A 14011-nucleotide genomic window follows, 5' to 3' on the forward strand; every position below is an offset into this window, starting at 1 on the left:
ATTCCAGAGAGAGGCCCTGAAAGAACCAGATCAGAGACAGCCTTAGGCATGGTCTTTATTCACTTGGATACTGTACAAATATTACAATTTCCTTTTGCTGCAAAAAGTATAAAAATAATCTTTATATAGGAATCCATTCGTTACTGCAAATCTTTCTAAATCTCTGCAAATGGCTCTAAATGAGGGTAAATGAATAAACAAGGCCTACAGGGCAGCAGATTGGGCCAATCCTCAGGGGCTTACCTGCCCAATTTTCTAGCTAAAGACCTCTCTGTTCCTTCCTGTTAGCAGCCCCCCCGCAACCCCACCACCTATAGGTCCGGGGGCTACTGGCCCAGCAGATGGGGGAGTACAGGGGAGAGGTCCAGGGGGAGCTGCAGGGTCAGGGGTGGGGAGATGCGAAGGAGGCTAGGGGTGGTGCTGGCAAGCTTCTGGCTCCACCCCAGGCTTCCCTCCACAGACTGGGAGGCATTGGCTGCAACAAGGCAGTGGGGCTGGACAAGCTGCCCTATGCAGATGATGGCAGGTCTTCAGTTCTGTGCCACTGAGTGGCAGCCGAGCCTGGGCTCTGAGAGGGCTCGGAGAGGGCATGACGTGGGGGAAGAACCCCAGAAAAGGAGAGGCAAACACTCTGGCTCCATGGCAAAGGGGGCTGAGCCCCTTGCCCCTGCTTTCCTAGCACGGTACAGGTGCTTGTGGAGGAGTGGGAGTTTTCAGAACTGCAGTGAGGGAAGGCTGGGGAAGCCAGGAGTCTGTGGCTCTCAAGCTGTGTAGGGGTAGAGTGGGGGAGGTCCTCAGGCAGCCTCCCAGGTCACACAGTCTGTGTCCCAGCCACACAGGGAATGTCCCTGTCAGTCAGAGGTTGAGAACAGGCACATCGAAGAGGTCACAGACACCTTCACTCTCATCCAGGTTGTAGATGTAATCGTGGTCTCCAGGGGGTGGAGAAAGGCGGAGGAGGGGGGCAAACACTGCAGAGAGCACCAGCCTGAGGCTCTGGGCCAAGACCCCCCACCGCCAGCAGTTGCCCAACACCCTGCCCACCCCCACCCTCCACCTTCCTGGGCCACCCACCTTCTGAGGACATCAGCTCCTCCAGCAGCTCTGAATTCATGCATTCTGGGGAGGAAGGGAAAGCTCAGTTACATTTTGGCTCCTGGCTCTCCACCTACTAAAGCCCATGAAAAAGACCCCCCCACCACGCCAGCCAACCCATCAGGAACTTGACTCTTTGCCCAGGTACCCAGCACAATCATAGGTCCTCAGAAGTGCAAGAAAACGACCATAAATAAGACCCAATGAGCTGTGCCCTTACCCCATGGAAGAATGCAGACCTACCTCGTGTGGGATCAAAGATTTCTGACAGCTCTTTGGGGAGTTCCAGAACTGAAAGACAAGAAAGCCATGCTCAGGGGCAGAGATCCAGTCTGATCCCACTCTGGGCTCCACCTTCCTCAGATGTTACACCACCTGTTTTGGGGCTCCACACAGCTGAGATGGAGGCCCTGCCCCAGGCCAAGCTGGCCTTGTTAGTTTCCCCTGCTAGATGTGAGTTCCTTAGTGCTGAGCCCAGGGCACTAAAGGCCCATCTTAGGAGACTGATACAGCCCTTCTAACTCAGAAGTGCTGCGGAAGGGCAGCAGACCCCTTCCCTTTATGGACTCAGTAGATATGCCCTGTCCGATGACAGATGCCCCCTCATGCCTGCTCCTGCTGACTGGAGAGAGGAGGAGGCAGACACTTACTAGGGGCTGGTGCTACAGGGTGACAAGTCTGCTACAAAGGTCTGACTGGGAGGAGGCACATGGGAAGCAGAGGAAAACAAAAGTGGAGAGGTGTGCTGGCACATGACGATCTCACAGGCCAGGTGTAGGGCTCTGGTTTTATCCAGCAGGCCTTAAGAAGCATTAAAGGTCCTTTTCAAACTCAGAAATGCCCCACCTAACCTGTGTGTCAGACAGACCCCTGTCAATTGGGGTAAAGAGGAGGGTGCTGAAGAATTTAGGGGAGAAGTAGCCAGCAGTGACCCTGAGTGTTGAGAATACATGAAGCCAGTGATGGGAGATGTCTGAGACAAAACTCAAGTTAGTTAATGTGAGGTGGAGAGCAGGAGGAGCAAGAAGGAAACGGGAAGTGGAGTGACAAGCAGATATCAGGCCTGGGGGACCAGGGCCAATAGGAGGGTACACACAGAAAAAGAAAAGCAAGCTTCAGTTAGTGACACAGGAATGAAGTGCTCATCAGATGCGCAGAGGAAGGCACGAGGACACAGGTGTGGAGTTCAGACAAAGACCTAGGCAAGCTGGAGGCTGGGGATTCATCTGCCCAGAATGGATACCCTCCACAGGTGTGCAACAGAGACCTGGGAAGCACATTTATAAAGGCGTGCAAGGGAGAGGTCAGAAAAAGCCAGTGAGAGAGAAGGGCCGAAGTTGGTGTCATAAATGCTAAAGGAACTAGAAAGCAACACCAAGGAGCAAGAGGGCACCAGAACGCATCAGCCCAGAAACCTGCTGGAGCCAGCAGTCAGGGCAAGGCCATTTCTCCAGAGCAGCACTGGCATCCTGTGGGGTGGGGAGTACAAGTGTCCTGAATGCTACCAACCTGGAGGGTGATGAGGAGACCAAGACACAGAATGGGATAGAGATGTGGAGTCCAGACAGAAACGACACAGTGAACATGAGAAAAGAAACACAGAGAATAAAGGGTCACTTAGTGAGAAGAGACTAAGTGGTGCCTGTGGGCCAAGGAGAATGAGTCCTAGAAGAAGCAAACACCCAAATGGCAGGATGGAAAGAAGACTCCAAGCAGATGATGTCACCTCCCCTAGGAAAGCACTGCCCCCCGGTTTGGGACCTGAGGGCCATACCATAGCCCCTTCCCCAGGATGGTGGTTATGCCTTCCTGACCCCTAAGTGCAAGGGGGGGCAGGCAAGGCACGAGAAGGTCCCGAGAGTCCTGGGTAGCCCGGGAAGGGAAGCAAAGGGGCACCGGTGCTGAGCTGGTGGCAGGCTCCTCACTCAGGCTGGCAGAGCTCTGGGGTTGAGGCAAGGGTTGAGGCTTGGGTGCTGGCCGTTGGGCTGGCCAGCTCTGGTCTGGCTCAGGAGACAGGTGAGCTGGGTTCCAGCTCCAGCTGTTTCGGACCAGGGAGTGACTGCGCCTGGGTTCTCCCTGCCTCTCAGGGGACACACACTCACCTCCTGTGGGGTCTGCCTTGATGGGCTCAAAGGAGGTAGAAGGGTTGGGTCCGGATGAGCTGCTGCTGCTGCTGCTGCTACTGCTGTCCAGCAGGGCGGAGGACTGCAGGGGCCGGGTGTCCAGGGCTGCCAGGACCGGGGGGAGGGAGCCGAGCTCCCCACCATCCTTGCTGTCTGGTCCAGGGCCACCACTCACTGCAACCAGATCCCCCGAAACCCAGTCACTTGGGAGCAGGAAGTAGGATATGAAGGCTTTGTGCTAGAACCTATAGTCGGGATGACAAGAGCCCCAGTTCCCAGCCCCAAGGACAGAGGCACGGCCAGTCCCCAGGCCACAGAGGTGACCTAGAAATGAGCCCCCAAAGGAGAGAGGGGCATGAGGCCTGCAGGAGGGAGACTCAAGGATGGCATGGCTGCCGTGGCCACACTTTAAGAGCGGCTGCCAGGGAAAGTGAGACACAGGTGGACCTGGGGAGAACTGTACCCACTGACACCCCTTCATACATTGAGAGCTTCCCTATTAAAAAGGACTCATTTACCACCATAGCAAGGGGAGGCCAGCTGGAGGCCAGGTAAAGGACAACCCCACAGGGTCTCTTCCAACTCTGAGTACACCTCCCCCCACACTGAGGCGTTGCCTTTTGGGCCCCAGAAATCACCGCATCACCAGCTGTCTATTATACCTCACCTGTGATCTCAGTTGCTGGACCAGGGACCCCCTGGGCTTCAGCGATGTCAGGGACAGGGGTGGGGGTGGTCAGCTGGGGACTGCTTGGGCGTGAGGTGTCCTGGGGTTGGGCCAGCATAGGCTTGGGCAGAGGCGGAGGGGTAGAGACAGCAGGCGGGCTCTGGAGCAGATCTTCAGGTGGTGGCACAGGCACCGCCACAGGCGGCGAGCTCCATGCCTCCTTGTTCACCAGCAGCACCTCAATGGGGCCACTCACACTCTTCAGATGAATCTGGTACTTCTTCTGTCCATTGAGGCCCTAGAGGTGGGGGATGGGGGACAGGTGGAATTAGAAGCAGGCTTGGCTCCTGCCTGACCCTGGGCCAGGACCACAGCGTTCTCTCCCACCCTAGATGCCCGTCCTTCTAGATAAACCCCAAACCCAGGCCTCCCCCTACCTGCCCCACCCGGGACTTATCAGGCTCCACAGCCAGCACCCGCCCTCAATCAACCCCGCCTGCCTGGGCTTAGCACCCACCTCTGGGATGGGCACCTCAAGGCTGGTGCCTGACGGGGCCCGGATGGCCAGGAGGGTATCTCCTAGAATGACAAGGCTGGGTCAGGGCCCATGGGCTCAATCTAATCTGAGAATGGGGGTGCCTATCCCTTTGAGCAAGGAAGGAAAATATAGTCTCTCAGGACAGTAAATTTCACCCAAACCCCACACTGGTCGGGGAAGAAAACTAAAGCTTTTCTCCTACTAAGAGCCCAAGGGTCAGTAACCAGAAAATCTGGGTTCAAACATGTGTATCAAAGGATTGCTGGCCATGGGCATTTCACTTCCTGATTGATGGGGCTGCTACCTAGGAGTAGATGTTCAGGCCAAGGCCAATCAATGTTCCTTCCCCAAAACAATGCAGAGAATGCAAGGCAGAGAAGGAGGAAGGAACATCTATAATGCAACTAACTACAGGTTGCAAGTGAGCACCACTGTTCCCTGGAGAGAAGCATGCAAGAGTATACACACAACCTCTGAGACCCCTTATGCCTCTGTCATGCCTTTAGAAGCCAGACCCAGGAAACAATGCAGATGGGGACTGACCCAGGAACCGAGCCCAAAATTCTTGTACGCTTTCAGTATGATTTGCCTCCATGGGGTCCCAATGACCCTTAAATCCAGGACTTACCCTGCTTGGTTCCTCTTAGGCAAGCCCAAGGAACCCTCTTAGGCAAGCCCAAGGAACCCTCTTAAGAGAGAAACTCTTCATGGGCACTAAGCCCACTGCTCAGGGCTGTGGCTCAGCGTGGCCCCACCCCCACGGCCCCCTACCCAGGCTCTGCTCACCAGCAAAGCATCTGCAGATGTCCTCATGAGTCACGTAGGCCAAGGTGTGGGGGTTAAGGAGAACGGCTGATGCCCTGCCTATGGTGACAGACAGCAGACCACAGAGAAAACCCAGCTCTTTAACAGAGATCTGACATACAAGCTCTCAGAGAAAGTCCTGGGCCTTGGGATCTACATGGAGAAGGATCACAGACCAAGAATGGTTGGGGAAGGACTTTGAGTTTGAGGGATGTCAAGGCAGGGACCTGGCCAGGAGCTGCAGGATCATCCTCCCAAGAAGGACAGTGTCTAGGGCACCACAGAGCAAACCCAGCTGGACTAGAGGGCCCCTCGCCCACTCCCCAGGAGCAGGGACCGCCAGGAGGATATCAGCTGTTCTGCACGTCCTCTGTGACATTCCGGATGCTCTGCTGCACCCACACCTTGTGCTTGTCCAGTTCTTGTTCCCGCTGCTGCAGCTCCTCGATCTCAGCCTTGAGCTCAATCAGCTTGTCGGCAATCTCCCGAGTATTGCAACCAGGCCCCACACCCCTGAGCCCAGGGAGTGAGGCTTAGCAGAGCTGCCAGGAACTCTGGGTCCCATGGCCATTGCTCTCACCTGTATCCTCCTCCCCACACCCCTGACACTTCTGAGTTAAAGATGCCATTGCCCTCCCAGGTGCCCCCACTTACTTCCACTGGATGCTATTCTTGGATTTTTTCTCGATCAGCCCGATACCTTCCAGCACGTTGGTAATGTCGTAAATCCGCCGCTTCTGGCGCACAGCAAGGGTGTCAGCTGCCTGGCAGACAGAACAGAGCGCAGGATACTCAGCCCCACTCTCAGGTGTTCCCCCAGCTACCTCGAAACCCAGTCTGGCAATGATCTGAAAAGGGGGTGGCCTGAGTCCCAACCCTTCTCCCAGGCACCATAGCAGATCAGGACCGCTGGGCAGGAAGAGGCCTGGCACAGTCTGTACTGATCTTCTGATGCTCTTCTTCCCACACCAGCGGAGGAGAGCCACGAGGACCCGCACCTGCAGCCCAGAGCTTGCCACATAGCTGACGCTCAATGGCCTCGGCCGAATGAATGAAACAGCTCCCAGCCTCCCTCCCGTGAGAAAGCGCACCGATGGCAGCTTGCTCTCTGAGGGCTCAGTTGGACGGCCCCGGGGGTTCCCACTACCGGTCCCGGCCTGCCGGGTCCACTATCCTCCCGGTCGCCCCTTAGCTCAGGCCGCACCAGCTTGAGGTCAAGCACGCCGTCCTTGGCCTCCTGCAGAAGCGACACGAACTTGGTGGTGAGAAGTCCCAAGCTTTTCTCGTGCCGGCTTGGGGTGCCCGGGGGCGGCGGCGCCTGTGGCCCGGCCTCCGCCATCGCTCCCGCCCGCCGCCTCCCCTCAGCCAGGCCAGGCCAGGCCGGCGCCGCCGCCACTTCCGCTTCCGTTCCTGGCCACCCGGCCGCCGGCGCCAGCGTCGCTGTTTCCGCTTCCGCTCCGCGCTCTCCCAGGGAACCCGGCGCAATTCCTTTCTGCGAACAGGGCAGCAAAACTTCGGGGACCATCAGCAAATGTCCAACCGCCGAAGAGGACGAAAACAATCCGTGGATCCCGGGCGAGAGGACAGAATGCAGAGGGAGGTGGAGAGTCGGTGGACAGCCCCGGCAGTAGTAAAGGGAGATCCACAACAACCTTCCTGGCTGGCCAACCTGTCCCCATTTCAGAAGAGGAGAACACGCTGCCTGATGAGGCCCATGTATTTCCCCAAAACTGCTCCTAGAAGCTGTCCCAGTGTCTTGGGTTTACTGACCCTAATACTGTCCCTCACTTCCTGCCAAAACAGCAAGCACTAACTCCATCTAGCTTGCTCACTTGTCTCCATTCCCATTCCCCATCCCTGATCCCAGCCTCATCTTTCTCTTGTCTCCATGCTGCAGTGCTCAGAGACAGGGAGTTATAACCATTTTCCCACCACGGCAAACAGGCTCATATGTGTAGGGACGCCTGGGTGGCTCAGTTGGTTAAGTGGCTGCCTTCGGCTCAGGTCATGATCCCAGCGTCCTGGGATCGAGTCCCACATGGGGCTCCGTGCTCAGCGGGGAGCCTGCTTCTCTCTCTGTCTCTGCCTGCCACTCTGTCTGCCTGTGCTCACTCTCTTTCTCTCTGACAAATAAATAAATAAAATCTTTTTTAAAAAAGCATGCTCATATGTGTACATATACGTAAAGCACTTAGAGCCGTTCCTGGAAGGTAGGAAGGATCGTGTGTTGCCTAGTACCATGTTGCTATGTTTGATACCATCATTATCATTTATTTGTCATTTATTGACATTTATTGTCATTTATTTTAGGTCAAGATCTCTGCGAAGCTGTCTTTGAGACAGGGATCTGCCCGCTGGGAGGTTTATTGAGGATTCTCCCTTGTAAGGGAGTAAGACGTGCAAAATTGGGCAGAAGGGGGAATTAAACCATGATACAGTTACAATAGAGGCCTCAGGCCATCCTATTAGCAGCACTGAAACTGGGGTGGCCCTTCCAAGGTGGTCCATGTCCAGACAAGGTTACCAGGCCTTTGTGCCCTAACTTCAAGTGAGAGACTCAGCTGTGACATCTCAGCTACCTACACTACTGGAAGCTAGGGGAACAGGTGGTTTTGTCCTGAAGGGTGGATTTGGGTGGTAACCGGGGTCCACTATATTAGTACTAGCCGGTGGTCCTCTCCATGGCCCTCTCTAACTCTCAAGACAAACACAGCTTTCATAGCCCTTCTACCCCTCTCTCATCATCACCCACCACACACCTTCCTCACAACAGCCTGTGGCCTCTCACCTCTCTGCAGAGGTGCATACCCTCTTCTGAAGAGCCACCAACACAGTTTTCCTACTGTGATGTTGTCTGCACCCATATTTGCATACCCTGTTCTCCACCCCAAGTTGGGGCCGTCTAGTTCACGTCTGTGTCCTGAGCACCAAAAAGTCCTGGATGGACTGGACAGGACTCAGGGTTCACAGGGAGTACGCCCCCTCCCCCCAAGGAAGTGGCGCCCAGCCCTCTCCACAATGCAGATGCACTTTCCTGTTGGGAATAAAGGGCCAGAGGCTGCTTCCTTCCTTTCCAGCATTTGGCCTTGGGGAAGGAGGGGCCTTGGACAGAGGAGGGTGCTCCTGGGCAGGGAGGTGGTACAGAGGCTTCTTTGGGGAGAAGTCTCCTGCGTGCTGAGGTGTGGGCTGGAACTACCCAGGCCTCGTGAGCCGGGGAAGAGAACACCCAGTTCTGCCCTGAAGACTGGGGGAGAGGGCCATCCTCAAGGCCAAGACTGTTTGCAAAGGAGAAAGAACTGGATGCCTGGTCAAGTCTGGTGAGTTCCATACCGAACTGTCCTCTGCAATTCAGAACAGCAGCGGGGGCCAGCAGAGGCCTGTGCCTAACCTCCCTCACTTGGCATCCACAGGGGAAAAACTAAGAAACCCAGTCTCCCCATCACACTCACCTCCTCATATCCTGAGGGGATTGGGCTAGAACCCCCTAAGAACCCCCCTCCTCCTTCTCATAGGGCCCTAGACTAGTGTGCAGAGGCCACAGCTCACAGGAGCGTCCATTCTGCCTGCTTGAACCCAGACTCTCGCCCCTACTCCTACCTCGTCTTCGGCTCCTCCAGAGACTGCCATGGACTCAGCAACCAAGGATGAAATGCAGCCCTCACTTCCCCCCGGTATGAGCCCTTCTGGGTGGGCTAAGGGAGGGATGGTGGCAAGAAAGATGGGAATGGGGGGGTTGGATCCTCCTTGCCAGGTCCGGCTGGAGCTCTGCAGGGCAGCAGGAGGAATGGATCGGACTGCCCTAAGGGGACAGGCTGAGAAGTAGGAAGGGGAGCAGGTTCGGGCCACTTCCTGTAGGCCCTGCCCAACTGACGAGGCTGCCCAGGCTCTTCCTGCCCAGGGTCTGAGTGGCCAGAGCAGGAGAGGGCGGAGCAGCTTGCCCGAGGAGCAGCGCTCAAATGGGCCTCGGGTGTCTTCTACCGGCCGGAGCAGCTGGCCAGACTGGGCCAGTACCGCAGCCGAGAGGTTCAGCGTACCTGTTCCCTGGAAGCACGCATCAAGGTAGGCATCGGTCGGGAAAGGAGGGCTGGGGATGTGCTGTGGGACTGCCAGGCCTCATTGGCTGCCTCCCTCCCATAGTCAGTGGTGCAGTCCTACCTGGACGGCGTGAAGACTGGCGTGTGGCAGCTGGCCCAGGCTTTTGAGGCTGTGCAGGGAGCCCGTGAGGCACTGGGCCAGGCCCATGGGTTGCTACAGGGTATGGCAGAGACCACGCAGACCCTGAAACCACTGCGGGAACAGGTTGCACAGCACAAGCAGCTGCGGGTCCTGTCTCAGCTGCTGCCCCGGCTGTGGGCAGGTAAGTGTGCAGGGGTCCTGGGCCTCAGCCCCCCAACCGTTAGTTACTAAACTCCCATTGCTGGTCGAGGGGCTGGGGCTCTAGTGGGAGATTGCAGGGACCTTCCAGAGAGTAATCCAGGCTCCAAATGGCGTATGAAGCAGGATACAAATTGGGATTCTGGGATTCTCAAGCATGAGTTGTCTGAATCAGGACTGAGACCCAGTCAAGTGGCTCTGACCACCCTGGTTGCTAGTTTATTGAAATAATTCCTTAACAGGGTAAATAGCCACTAGCATGGCCCCATGAATTCCTCACTGTCTTGCCTCTAGGATCCCTGACTTTCTTTGTTGCATCAGCTCAAAAATTTACACCTGGCCCACCAGGTCTCCAGGCCCTTCCCTGGGTGCTTTCAGATTGGTCAGTGCTCTGCTGTACTGCTTATTAAACATTTTACACATCACTCCAGCCCTAGGGCCTGAGCATCTCCTGCTGTACCCATTGTACAGGTGGGAGGTTTGAGACTCAGGACTGTTTCATCTTCTCCCTGCTTAGTGCCAGCTGCAGTGGCCCACACGCAGACCCTGATTGATGGCCATCGACTCTTGGAGGCATATGCGTGTCTTCGGGAGCTGGAGCACCTACAAGAGGAGACATGGGCCTCTCTGGAGGGCCTGGAGTTGCCAGTCTTTGAGGGGCTGGGCCCTCTGGCTGAGGCTCTCGGCCGGGCAGTGGAAGCAGCTGCAGGGGCCGCAGGGCAGCTGGCACGGGAGGACCCAGCCTTGCTGGTGGCTGCTGTGCGTGTGGCGGAGGTGGATGCTGGGTACATGGCCTCCCTGGAGCCGGCCCCCAGGGACTGGGGGCAGCGCTGTCTGCAGGCATTACAGGAGGGCCTGGAGAGGACCCACTTTGGGACACCTCTTCTTCCTGAACCGGGGGCCCTGGCAGAGTGGCTGGAAGCCCTGCGGGTGGCTTTACCAGCCGAGTTGGCCATAGCTGAAGCACTGGTAGCACCCTGCTGCCCACCACACTACAAAGTGGTCCAGCTGTGGGCCCACACCCTGCACAGTGGGCTGCGCCGCTTCCTGCAGCAACTCCTGGAAGGGCCTGGACTAGGAGCTGCTGATGCCTTCACCTTGCTGCACTGGGCACTGCATGTGTACCTGGGGTCAGTCCGTCCCCTTGGGGCAACGGGAAGTGGGTGGATCTGAGGCTGGGGGCTCAGAGTGACCCTGGGCTACCCATCTGCAGGCCAGAGATGATGGGGAGCCTAGAGTTGGGGCCTGAGGCTGACGTGTCTCAGCTGGAGCCCCTCCTGACCCTGGAGAATATTGAACAGCTGGAGGTAACATTTGTGACCCAAATCCAGGTGAGTAGTTGGGGCCCAGGTACAGAGAAGCTCTGCCACCAGCTGTGGGCCTGTATCTGTAGAGTCGCATGTCTACCCATCTCAAGCAGGATCAGTGCCCTGCTACATCCTGGCCCCCTTCGCCCCTTCCTCCAGGCAAATGTGACCCAGTGGCTGCAGAGGGCGCTGGATGGGGAGGTAGCTGAGTGGAACAGAGAGCAGGAACCTGGCACAGACTCTTCTGGCTTCTACCACTCACCTATGCCGGCCATAGTGTTGCAGGTGGGTGGGAAAAGGCCAGGCAGATGGGAAGCCCCCATAGAGAAAGGGGCGGAGAACAGGACTAGGACTCTGCTGATGGCCACTCATTTCTGCCTGTAGATCCTGGAAGAGAACATTCGTGTGACCAGCCTGGTCAGCGAGTCACTGCAGCAGCGGGTGCATGGCATGGCACTATCAGAACTGGGCATATTCCTGAGGAGGTCTGCCAAGGCACTGACCCACATCCAACCCCTAGCCCTGCTCCTGGGGCAGCCCAAAGGGGATCTGAGTGAATTAGACACACCAGGGGAAAGGGCGTCTTCAAAACAGGCTCTTGGGTTTCTTTGAGGTGGGGCTGGAGTAGCAGGGACTTAGGTTGTGGGGGCTCCAGAGTGACAGGTACAGGAACTACCTCTGCCCTTTGCAGCTTTAGTGATGCTCTGATCCGATTTTCTCGAGACCACACCAGTGGGGAAGCAACGGCTCCTCATTACGTGCCCTACCTACTGGCCACCCTCAACCACCAGTCAGCACTCAGGTACCAGACCCCCCGAACCCCTGTCTGAACCTGAGTTAGGTATGGACCCAGTCCACACTAGGTCATCAGAAATTTTAGACTCACATAGCCCTGGGAATCCCATCCTAGTTCTACTGGTTGCTGTGTGACCTTGGATGAGTTACCTGATCTTTATGAATCTTGTTTTTTTTTTTTTCAAGATTTTATTTATTTGACAGAGATCACAAGTAAGCAGAGAGGCAGGTAGAGACAGAGAGAGGGGGAAGCAGGATCTCCACTGAGCAGAGAGCCTGATGCGGGGCTCGATCCCAGGACCGTGGGACCATGACCTGAGTCAAAGGCAGAGGCTGTAGCCCACTGAGCCACCCAGGCGCCCCTGAATCTTGTTTTTCTTATCAGTATTATGTGTGGGTAATAATGGTACATTCTGAGAATCCTATGACGGATGTGAAATACCTACCACAGTGCCCACCTGCCAGTATCAATTATTCATTCACTCATTTATCCAACACATATTCATCAAGGCCCTACTCCATGCCACATAATGTCTGAGGTTACAGTTGTGAACAAAACAGAAAAAAATTCCCTTCCTCTTGGGTCTTATGTTCTTGGGGGTGGGGGACAGAGAGAACAAACAAGTTAATGAGTTTGAATCCCTCCTGACTGGGATTAAACTCTTTCCTTAACTAGACAGAAGCCAAGAGGCATGATTTGCTCGAAGTCTCACTGCAAACCAGGGGCAGGTCTGATTGGGTTCGTTCCAGATGCCGGAGTCCACAGCACCTTGGTCCAAGCCCCAGATCCTCAGAAGTAGAGAGCCGCCATTCTGGTCCCCTCGCGCCACACACTTGCACCACTAGGTGGCGACAGAGTGGCTAGACAACAGAGGGCCGCGAGGGCCTTGGCCTTGGTCCTGAAGCCTTAACTTTTGGTTGGTCCAGCTCCTCCGTGTCAGGCCTGCAGCCCGACGGGGCGGCTTCGGGAGCTTTGGCTCCGGTGGAGATAGCGTTGGACGAGTTACAGAGGAGGATCTGCCGCCTGGTGTTGGAGGCGCTGCTGGCAGAGCTCCAGGTAAGTCTTCAAGTGGGGATGCGGGTAGGGGAGGAGATATAGCATATATGGATGTGCGTCTTTGCAGGGGGAATGCTAGGTCTGGATCGTTCTTCCAACCCCGTTTCTGCCACCACCCACAGCCCCTGTTCGCAGCTCTGCCCTCACGCCGGTGGCTGTCGAGCCCAGAGCTGCTGGACGATGTGTGCGAGCGGACAGCGCGCTTCTGCCAGGAGTTTAGGCGGGTGCGGAATCCTGCGGCCCAGGTGCGTTTAAGGGAAAAGCTGGGAAGTAGGGAAGCGCCCATGGGAAAGGCATGCTGAATCCACTACACCCTCCGCAGCTGCTCCTGGCCGAGGCGGAACGTATGGTGGTACTGCAGTACCTAAGTGCGCTGATGCAGGGCCGCCTAGTGTGCCGAGGAGCCCACGAGAGGACTCAGGTGGCCGAGCGCCTGCAGCACGACGCGGCCCAGCTTCGGGAGCTTTTCCTTGGTTTGGTGAGAGTTCGTTAGGCGAGTTAGAAGATGGGCGGGAGTCTCAGTGGTTAGGGGGAGGTCCAGGGCAGGCATGAGACCTACTCTGCGGTGCCCAGGGCCTGGAGGAGAGTGTTCAGTGCGCACCAGTTCTCCTTGCTCTGCGGGATCTGTTGAATCTCAGCGACCCCATGCTGCTTGGCCTCGAGGTGGCAGGTCTACGACAAAAATTTCCCGACGTGAGGTGCGAAGACTGGTTCTGGTTGGGGGGTGGCGAGGGAGGATGCATTCGGGTGGAGCGGGACGGAGGTGACACACACGTCTGTGGTGTTCCCGTAGCGAGGATCATATCTCTGCCCTCTTGGACCTGCGCGGGGATGTGTCGCGGGAGCAGCGCCTGGCTGCACTCAGCTCCCTGCAGGCCGGCCCGCAGCCCTCGCCCTCTGCCGGTCGCCGCGCACTCTTCAGCCTCGTCCCAGCACCCACTCCTGCGCTGTCCTCTTGCCTTCCCTCGGGGCCCTGTGCCTGACGCCCGGCTGTTCTTCGGATACCGGGATGGCCCCCAGACGCCTGAATTGTGTATTGGAGAAGGGGGGATAAAATAAAAGTGCGATGATTAGGGGGTTCACGCTCAGTGAAACGCCTAAGGTATCCTGGCTCCAGTCCTGATATATGCGCTGTACCTCACCTATCCTGACATCGGCCCGGTATGGACTGCGTTCGCAAGTACCCGCGCTTCTGCCATAGGTGGACTACAGCCCCACCTATCCGCGCCAGGGCAGTGAGCTCATGTCGGG

General features: G+C 56.7%; 2 protein-coding genes across 6 annotated transcripts; one reads left to right on the forward strand and one right to left on the reverse strand.

The window, feature by feature from the left end:
- Positions 1-30: 30 nt before the first annotated feature.
- On the reverse strand, positions 31-8934 carry E2F4 (E2F transcription factor 4). The gene is made up of 11 exons (XM_045987846.1): positions 8825-8934; positions 6432-6896; positions 5882-5991; positions 5579-5740; positions 5210-5253; positions 4403-4464; positions 3886-4183; positions 3198-3392; positions 1339-1386; positions 1075-1119; positions 31-971 (listed from the first exon to the last, which is right to left on the reverse strand). Exons 1-11 carry the CDS (start codon positions 8852-8854, stop codon positions 856-858), a joined length of 1575 nt encoding a protein of 524 aa, XP_045843802.1. The 5' UTR covers positions 8855-8934; the 3' UTR covers positions 31-855.
- On the forward strand, positions 8787-13933 carry EXOC3L1 (exocyst complex component 3 like 1). 5 transcript variants are annotated; one of them, XM_045987842.1, is made up of 13 exons: positions 8787-8898; positions 9111-9286; positions 9365-9584; positions 10119-10731; positions 10815-10932; positions 11068-11193; positions 11293-11393; positions 11600-11710; positions 12631-12760; positions 12883-13005; positions 13083-13238; positions 13334-13458; positions 13554-13931. In XM_045987842.1, exons 1-13 carry the CDS (start codon positions 8853-8855, stop codon positions 13741-13743), a joined length of 2235 nt encoding a protein of 744 aa, XP_045843798.1. In that variant the 5' UTR covers positions 8787-8852; the 3' UTR covers positions 13744-13931. The 5 variants fall into 5 exon arrangements, with proteins under 5 accessions (XP_045843798.1, XP_045843796.1, XP_045843800.1 ...); XM_045987843.1 differs by having other exon boundaries at positions 8853-8898; positions 9126-9286; XM_045987840.1 differs by having other exon boundaries at positions 10815-11193; positions 13554-13933.
- Positions 13934-14011: the final 78 nt, after the last annotated feature.

This window comes from Meles meles, chromosome 19 (assembly GCF_922984935.1).
Source record: "Meles meles chromosome 19, mMelMel3.1 paternal haplotype, whole genome shotgun sequence".
Taxonomy (NCBI): domain Eukaryota; kingdom Metazoa; phylum Chordata; class Mammalia; order Carnivora; family Mustelidae; genus Meles; species Meles meles.

Excerpts from the sequence above, each read along its gene's own strand:
- E2F4 (XM_045987846.1), bottom strand. The coding sequence starts at position 8,854 with ATGGCAGTCTCTGGAGGAGCCGAAGACGAG. Across the intron at positions 4,184-4,402 it reads TTGAGGTGCCCATCCCAGAG|GGCCTCAATGGACAGAAGAA; the intron begins GTGGGTGCTAAG and ends CCCCACCTCTAG. Across the intron at positions 1,387-3,197 it reads CAAGGCAGACCCCACAGGAG|TTCTGGAACTCCCCAAAGAG; the intron begins GTGAGTGTGTGT and ends CTTGTCTTTCAG.
- EXOC3L1 (XM_045987840.1), top strand. The coding sequence starts at position 8,853 with ATGGACTCAGCAACCAAGGATGAAATGCAGCCCTCACTTCCCCCCG. Across the intron at positions 8,899-9,110 it reads GCAGCCCTCACTTCCCCCCG|GCTCTTCCTGCCCAGGGTCT; the intron begins GTATGAGCCCTT and ends GAGGCTGCCCAG. Across the intron at positions 10,732-10,814 it reads GCACTGCATGTGTACCTGGG|GCCAGAGATGATGGGGAGCC; the intron begins GTCAGTCCGTCC and ends ACCCATCTGCAG.